This window comes from Aquila chrysaetos, chromosome 8 (genome assembly GCF_900496995.4).
Source record: "Aquila chrysaetos chrysaetos chromosome 8, bAquChr1.4, whole genome shotgun sequence".
NCBI lineage: Eukaryota > Metazoa > Chordata > Aves > Accipitriformes > Accipitridae > Aquila > Aquila chrysaetos.
The window spans coordinates 1,057,867-1,067,087 of NC_044011.1; the positions used below are offsets into that span (position 1 = coordinate 1,057,867).

The 9,221-nt window shown below is 40.9% G+C and overlaps 1 protein-coding gene across 1 annotated transcript; it reads left to right on the forward strand.

Moving 5' to 3' along the window:
- The first annotated feature begins 1,267 nt into the window (after positions 1-1,267).
- LOC115344415 (keratin, type I cytoskeletal 13-like) lies at positions 1,268-7,765 on the forward strand. Its single transcript, XM_030021675.1, has 9 exons — positions 1,268-2,020; positions 2,633-2,715; positions 3,267-3,423; positions 3,824-3,985; positions 4,313-4,438; positions 4,644-4,870; positions 5,445-5,776; positions 6,280-6,381; positions 7,278-7,765. The coding sequence occupies exons 1-9, from the start codon at positions 1,334-1,336 to the stop codon at positions 7,301-7,303; spliced, it is 1,902 nt and encodes a 633-aa protein (XP_029877535.1). The 5' UTR covers positions 1,268-1,333; the 3' UTR covers positions 7,304-7,765.
- Positions 7,766-9,221: the final 1,456 nt, after the last annotated feature.

The window sequence follows — 9,221 nt, forward strand, 5'->3', positions numbered from 1 at the left end:
CGAAAGATCATGTGCCTGGGAAGGAGGACAGAGATGAGAGGCAGTCAGGAAAGAATTTTCAAATGTTTGAGGCTCAGGTTGCTGTAAGAGCTCAGAAGATGGATGCGCAGCTGAACTATCCACTGCTATGTATTTGAAAAAGGTACAATCTTAAAAGAAGAAGATGCAAGATAGCAAATATTTCCTACTTTTGGTCATGCTGTGTCCATGAATGGAAAACAAAACTGAAGGGAAAATGATATTTTGATGTACAGCTTTCTGACTTAATCCCAAAAACAGGAACTTAACCTTTCTCCTCTGAGTAAGTATGTTTGTATTTATACTGTGGAAGGAAAACATCCTGACTGAAATTTTGAAATCCCTTCAAGAGTGAGAACATTACCTCTTATATTCACAGACATGTCAAGAGAGACTAGCCCAGAGCCAGGATACTTCCCCAGGTTTCTCGACCATCCTATAACTGCATTTGGTCCAAGCACATGAAGGGTTATTCCCTGCCACAACCTGTCACACTTCCTTTCCTTACAGTCTTACACAGAGCTATTTTCCAGTTGTTGTCATGGAATTTTTCAGAATTAAGTTGTTATTTATAAAACATAATTGCAGATGTATGTTTGGAATAAATTGCTGACACGAATGCTATTTGCCAACGTTCCCTAAGTTTTCATAAGAAATTACAAACATGTCAGAGTGGTTCAGTGTTCCTACAAAATACATCCTGCAATATGTTTTCAAAAGGCATAAAGTAATAAAGTACTAAAAATAAGGAGCATACAGCATAAGATAACCATAAACCAGAACCTACTAAAATATCACTTAAGTATAAAAAAATCAGCTGCGATTCCTTGACAAATATCTGAAAGGGGAAAAGCATGAGGAATGACTACATTAAAAGAGAGATAGTAACATTCATTACTGTTCCATTATGACAGTTTGTTGTTGTGCTGGAAGAGATGCGAACAGGATGAGATGAGTGGGATGAGTTCAATTCAGATGACTGTAAGTCAGTGGACTAGATCACAGAAAAGATCTACCTAATTCAGAGCCACCCAATAGAAATTACATGTTTTGTATTAATAAACAAATGGTCATGAACACTGTGAGTATGGGTTAAGCTTCCTGACACTGTCAAACATCTCCCTGTGGCAAATTACCCTTGGCAGAAAAACTATGGCTTGCAAATGCACATGGAAAGAAGGTACTCCCTTTGACGGTGACACCCACTGTCTCAGGTATAAATGCAGACCAAGGAGGGTGGAAGTTGGAGCTATGATTCCAGAACAACTGTAAGACCAGCTTTGAGTTTTAACCCGAGTCATTCGCTGCTGCCACTATGAGCTGTGGTTCCAAGACCTCTAAAAGCTGCCTGCGAGGGAGCAGTGGTGGCAGTGCTAGCAGTGGTGGTGGTGGAGGGGGCAGCAAGTATTCCTCTGCCTCCTCAAGAAGAATCACTTCTACGACAAGTGGTGGTGGCAGGATTTCTGGCAGCAGTTGTGGCGGAGGAAGTTCCAGGAGCAGCTATGGTGGGGGAGCCAGCGGTGGTAGTTATGGAAAGATCAGGCGCAGTAGTTACGGAGGAGGAATGAGTGGCGGTAGTTGTGGAGGAGGAAAGAGTGGTGGTTATTACGGAGGGGGAATGAGCGGTGGTGGTTATGGAGGGGGAATGGGCTGTGGCAGCATGGGAGTAGGCTTTGGATCATGTGGGAGTGGGTTTGGTGGTGGTTATGGAGGAAGCTTTGGTGGAGGTAGTGGTTTCAGTGGTGGCAGCTTTGGCAGTGGTGGCAGCTTTGGCAGTGGTGGCTTTCATGGAGGGAATGTGGGAATTCTCTCCAATGATGAAAAGCTGACCATGCAGAGCCTTAATGAACGCCTGGCTTCCTACCTGGCTACGGTCAGAAATTTGGAAATGGAAAATGCTCAGCTTGAACAATTAATCAGGGAGTGGTACCAGAAGCAAGGTCCTACTGGTACAAAGGACTACAGCCACTATTATGGAAAAATTGAAGACCTTCAAAATCAGGTAGGATGTTCTTTGTCAGAGAAGTTTAAGCACTGATAGACTTTTTGTGATTGAGTAAAATGTTTGAGGCATGGATACTTCTAAACTCACTAAGTGCCTCTCTGAAAGTGTCTCTTGCGCTTGAAATTCTGCCTTCTGTGCATGCATCCAATTATCTCCAACTAGAGGTGGAAAAAAATGCACACCCCCTATAGCACACCCCACAGACCATTCGCTGGCAGTGACTGCAGACTCTCAGAATGCCTCTAGTGGATTTTGGAGCATAGGAAAAAATGGTAACAATTACTGTCTTGGATGTGCACTGTCTGACATTTGAGTACAGCCCTTGGCCCGCAGGCATGGAAAGTGAGACAGAGCTAGAGCGGTGACACCAAGCCTCTTGACAGGACTCTTGTACTCACAAAACAGTTTTTGCCATTCTGATGCTATTTCATACAGGTACCTCTTTGTTTTGCACTGTAGATGACCTTTCCAGGCCTCTGGATATAGGAAATGCTGTTCACCTCAGACACCTGGGAATTGTAACAAGATCGCATTCATATTTCTGTCCCTTGTGCAAACCTGAGAGATTCACAGGGAAAATTTTCCTCAGCATATCATCTTCTCTTCTAGCTTGTGACTGCAGCTGTGGAAACCAACAGGGTACTTTTGGACCTGGATAACACAAGGATGACTGCAGAAGACTTCAGGATAAAGTAAATATATATTCCTCTTTTCCAGGCACTGACTTCCTTTCTCCTACTTTCCTCAACTTACTTTCATAAATTCATTCCATAAACAAGTATCAATCCACAGAGACTAGGGTTCCTCCTGGTTCCATGGCAGCACAACTGAAATAATTTGTAAGACTTCAAAATTCTTCATTATTTCTGTAATGATCTTCAATGGGAATACGCCCTATGGCTGTGGATTCAAACCTTAAAAAAGCTTTATTTTTAAGGAAAGAAAAATTATTATTATCTCTCACTGAAATTCAGATGAAATAGATAGATGAAACCTGCACAAAGTCTACAGTAAGAAGAGACAATGAAAAAAAACACAGAATACATTTAAATATTAAACTTTAAGTACTGGCTGCTGATTTCATAATTCTGCTCATTGAGAGAGGCTATGTGCTACAAAGTATAGACGTAAAACCAGACACTGAGATACTGGAATACATGAACTTTTTCATAAATTAAGTCAGTAGGAGAAGGACTGAGAATCTAAGACCAGGGCTGACCTTTCTGCACTGTCCTTGCCACAGGTATGAGACAGAGTATGGTCTCCGGCAGAATGTGGAGGCTGACATTAATAGCTTGCGACCCTTGTTGGATAATCTGACTCTGAGCAGGTCTGACCTGGAAATGCAATTTGAGTCTCTAAAGGAGGAGATGATTGACCTCAAGAAGAACCATGAGGAGGTAAGAGCCAGTTCCTTGAAATGCAAACTGCAGAGGAAAACAAGAACGCTTACTGTATTGGAAATGTGGGGAGGTTTTGCAGGTAACATCCTCTGCACTGAATAGTCTTCCCTGCTCTCCTAATGTGCGGCAGCTCAGCTAAGGGCCTCCTGAGACAGGCTGACTGCCAGGCTCAGGCTGCTCCAGGGCATTTCTGAGCACAGTCCCTCTCAACAAGCAATGACCGGGAAGTCAAGGCCAAATAATTGCAACAAGGAAAAAAACCCCACATACATATGTATGTTCTTAAAGGATCCAGGATGGTTTATGACGTCAGAGCAAATTAACTGACTTCAAAACTCTTTTGCAAGTAATTTTATCATTTTTGTTTATTTGCCTTGGGCCTGTGTCTTCTCTGCAGGAAATGAAATCGCTGCAAACACAGTCCAGTGGTGATGTGAATGTGGAGGTGAATGCTGCTCCAGGAGAGGATCTGCTGAAAAAACTGAATGATATGAGACAAGAATATGAAAATATTATTCAGAAAAACCGTGAAGAGGTTGAAAGGTGGTATGAAAGCAAGGTAAATGGTTACAATTTGAATGTTTATATTACAAAAGAAAACCGATACCAACTTTTGGCAAGAACTTCCTGTAGATGAATGACACTTTGAATCACAACATCCATTGCTTTTAGGATAAAATGGTAGAATACCTTTTATTAAAATAAAGGAAATCACAAGTGGGCTTGAACTGCGCTGGCAGAGCCATATAATCAAGTTTAAACAGCCCCCATATTACACGTGGCACTGCTTCAACTTGTTGTATTGCCAGATGCTTCCATGATAAACTACCACAATAACATTGTAAGTTAAACTCAAAAACTCCAAAGCTGTATATTAATTTTTCAGATGGAGGAAGTGAGTCAACAAGTCCAGTCAAGTGGCCAGGAAGTGGAATCAAGCAACCAACAGATCTCTGAGCTGAGACGTGAATATCAGAGCCTGGAAATTGAGCTGCAGTCACAAATCAGCATGGTAGGTAATGATTGCTTCTGATCCTCTGATATGCCAAGAACATGTGAGTTGCTGGAATGACAGGATATCAACTATAGCTAGCACTCCATTTAATGAAGCTGCTCGGTGCATCTGACACCATGTAACACTTTTCTCATCTGGGGCATAAGAATGATCTAATCCTGCCACATTCCCATAAACACTGTATTTTTTCTTTCATTCTCAGGTACAGTCTTTGCAATCCAACTTGGAAGACACAGAACGTCGCTATAACATGCAGCTGCAGCAGATCCAGGGTATGATCAGCCCCTTGGAGGAGGAGCTGGCCAGCATTCGCTGTGAGATGGAGAGTCAGAATGAAGAGTACAAGATGCTCCTGGGCATCAAGACTCGCCTGGAACAGGAGATTGCTCAGTACCGGGCACTGCTTGAGGAAGGGCAGCATGATATTAGGTAAGTACATTCAAATTAATTAACATGCCACCTTTGCAAACAGGTGAAGATGAAAGTAGCAATATTTATATTAGGAACTAGTGCAACTAATTCATCATCAACACATTTAGTACAATCACAGGAATTCATATGGAATCTAAATCTTGGCTGGCAGTGTACAAAGCTGTATTATTCTATACTTATTATGAACTGGACAAAAATGTTTACGAAAGTATTGAGAACTATAATTTGCCATTTCTTCTCCTAAATACAATCAGGAAGTACAGTTATATATGAAAATGAAAGGTAAGCAAGAAAATAACTTTTTCATAAATACTCAAGGTACATATTTTGAAAGACTTCTAAAGGCATCCATTGTCTTTCTTTTTCTTCTTTTGTGCAGATCAGTTCATTTGTCCTTAATTCGGATAGTTTAAGACCAGTCCTCCAGAACATGTTTCACACAATAGTACTTTCTCAGGCATAGAAGGAGCTCAGAGGGAGTCAGAAAGTGGCCTTGATACAGCCAACAGGATGCCAGACACTGGTCATGTTGCTATAAATCTTACCCATACATGTCCTTTCCTCCTTACAGCATCTCACAGGGAGGAGCTGGTGGTGGATCTGCAGGAGGAGGAGGAGGAGGTCATGGAGGAACTAGCTGGTCTGCTGGAAGAGGAAGTAGTGGAGGAGGAAGTAGCTGGTCCTCAGGTGGAGGAAGCAGTGGAGGAAGAATTGGAGGATCCTATGGAGGAACTTCCTCTTCCAGAGGTGGAGGAGAAGGGAGCAGAGGAAGAACAGGAGGTGGAGCCTGTGGTAAAACCTCAGGTGGAGGAGGTGCCAGTGGTGGAGGAGGAGGGGGCAAATCCTGCCTTTCCCACTCTTCATCTTCCCAGTCCCAGTCTGGCAACTCTTGTGAAAGCCAAGGTAAAAATTGGAATAAAAGAGTACATAGCAGGAAAGGATATGACAACTTCCTTCCTCATTTGGAAATCTGGAGATATTGTTGCTATTTTTTTCCCAATCGTGTTCTAAGTCCACTCTGACATTTGTTCTCATACAGTAACATATCAACATGGTAGTATTTTCACAAGTGACTCAAATGAAGAGGATGTTATGAAGAGTTCTATCAGAGGATGTGTAGAAAGAGGAAATGAAGGGGGGAAAGGAAAAATAATCCCAATCCAAAGCATGCAGGGAACTAGAGAAGTCAGTAGTTTTGGAGAGAAGTCAGTAGTTTTGGAAAGAAGTCAAATGTTAGAAATGTAACTGGTATTAAGGGAGAAAAATGGTTAAAGCAGGGTAAAATAGTTGGAACACTCAAGACATATAAAATATAAGGGGTATTAGCTGTAAAGTCCTGAAGTAGCAAAAGATGGGGAGTGACCAAAAGGTCTTCTCCATGTCTGATTTCACAGCTGTGGTTCCAGGAGGTGCTGAAAACATGAAGCTCTGCCTGGAAGGGAATAAAACACTGGAGAGAGGAGCAACAATGGAGGAAGTGTCTGAAGCCATAAAAACAATGAGACTGGGTAAGGCTCCAGGTCCTGACAGCATCTCAGACAAATGCCTGAAAATGTTGAAAATTAACAGGAAGTTATAATTTTTAGAAAGGTTCTCTTCCACTTCTGAGTTTTTAAAAAAAGATGGAAAATGATCCTGCTTTGAGGCTTCCATTTATTCCTTCTTATCAAGGAAGTAACAGGGATATTAATCTTAGTTAAGATGTAGTCTGTCTCAAAAACGTGCTGTTTTCTATCACAGACTGGCAGTTGGTCATGGAAATATTGGCTACAGGCCAAAAGGCCTGAAGCCATCAATATAGAAAGTGAGAATACTACACAGACTCTCTTGATGCTGAAAACAAAGGCAGTGAAGTCAGAAAGTTTTTGTATGAGTAAGATTTTTTTGGTAATATTTGGTGTAGATGAGATCTAGTTTTTAAAAATTAATAGGCTTTGCAAACTCCTTCGTAAAAATTTACTCCTTTGATCAAACATCCTACCTGACTTGCAACAGTCCTATGTATACTAATGCTTCGTAGGCAAGATTAAAATATATTATGTTCCATCCATCTTTAACTTATAAAAATTTGTTGTAAATATCCATACACACATGAATACAGATTCTAAGTTCATCTGTATTTGTTTTATACTGCTACAGTCACTCTAAATTTAAAGAGAGATTTACACTTACACAGTTGAGAATAGAAGCAGGTCCATGTATTTAATATGATAAAGCTGCAAACACATGTGGTTGTACAAATATTAAGTCTGACACTGTTCTAACCTTTCCAGAACGCTGAGAAAAAAATCTAGTCCACTGAGAACTGCACAGTCTAAAATTATGAAGTAACAAAAAGATTAAAAATGCTGAATGAGATAACATTTCTTCAAAGAAATTCTTGCTTCCCTTCATCTTTCAACAGGGAGTTTTAGAAAGTCCGAGGACTGATTGGAAAAACCAGCATCTTCCACTGCAGGACCTTACCAGTGGGCCTTTGGACCAAGCAAGACTATACCAAGCATGTCGAATCATGCCTCTGCAAAGAGCAAGAGCAAACACTTGTTCAAGTTACTCAACACTGCTCACTCCAGGGGCTCATCAGAACTCTCTGGATAGCCTACCTGCTTCTTCTATCTTCATTTCTGTGCCTAATCACTGTTACCTGAGTTAAACTACTGTGATTGGTATTCCTGTGAAAAGAAAAAAAACCCACACAACCCCCCCAAATGCTAATAAATCTTTGCTTCTCTCTGATGCAACCAGAAAGCCATGTCTGGGAGAAATTTCCTTTGGCGGACATTTTTGTTTGAATCAATTACAAATATCAAGCCCTACCTGTGGAATACACAATAACATGTCAGATTATGCATAAGACCCAAAACTTTGCAGCAACATATTCACCATTTAAGACTAACTCGGCAAAACTTTGAAGAATACACTACCAGGTACAACACTCTGGTGGTCCCTGCAATAGGAAAACAGTCAAAACCCTGACTCGTTTCTGCTATTAACTTCTATCAGGGAAAAAGAGGGTGGGTTTAAGGAACTGACTATTCCCTAGAAAGCTTCTTAAAAAAATCTTCCTAAGGAATCATTAAAATGCATTAAGAAACTTTTTTATCATGGAATTTAAAGATGGAAATTTTCAGCTCCCAGTGCCAAAACACCCCCGAGTGCAGAACTTAAATCATGTACAATTAATTATCCAAAATGAACACATTTTGAGTGCTACCTGCTTTGGTACACATTGGATAACAAGTGGATAGAAGTTCAGTAATAGGATAACCCTACTTTGTGACAGTAGTTATCTGTACTGTAAAATAAATTCATAAAGCTGGAGTATGAACCAAATTGCATGCATATGGTCTTAGAGAAGGCTAGTTTTACTGATCATAACCATGCCTTGCCATCTGGTAGCTGTAAAATACCTGGCCTCTTCTATGTATTTCCACTTCAGGGCATTTCTCATGTCTAAGTATGGACAGGTATACGTTTTGCAAAGAAGACCGGCAAATTATTCATATTTAGGATGTGATTTTACAAAACCCAGTGGTAGGTTGAGAGAAAAAAAAAGATATTCAAGAAAAAAGATTCCCAAAACAATTTTAAGGTTTGCCTACAGATCACACAGTAGAGGGACTGCTTACAGTGGTAAGTGTGCAAATGCCCTAAAAGATAGAGATCGAATTTTTCTCTTTGTTTTAATTATAGCCATGTTTCCCTCCTTTATGCCATGGGCAGGTGCTAATTGGCCAGAAGGCTCCCTCTGCCCGCTCCCCCATGCTGTATCCCTTACAGTGCCTTTCACTTCTGTTGAGGGTAATTAAAGTGTGGGATCTGCATAAGCAGAACTTCCATGGCTGAATTGCTGAAATTAACTATATGGGGAAATTCACTTGAAAATAATTCAGAGGGCTTCTCACATGACACCTGTTCACTAATACATTCTTTATTCCTTGCATTTCTTGACTCGCCTGCTTAAACACAAACAAAGGGAACCAGATAGGAGTAACACTGCAGTAAGTTTTCCTCTCTCAGTTTTACAGTCACGAGTTTTGTTTTTTCACTCTGAGGAAGCCATCACCCACTGGAGAAGGTTGAGAAACACAGATTGAGTGGGAGACCGTGGGAATGGGAATCCTGAATGCCCAAGTTCTAGGCAGATGTGTGCCAGTGATTCACTGCATTGCCTTATGCCAGGCTCTCAGCCAATGTGATTAGTATTTGAATAGAAAACAAATCTAAGAAGAAAATTCTTTTCTGACCAGTGTCTCTATGGAGGCCTGAGGAATTGGCTAATCTTCATGAAGGACTACTTTATACATAAGCATGCACTGATATCCCTGACCTGACATGCTAAGAGACG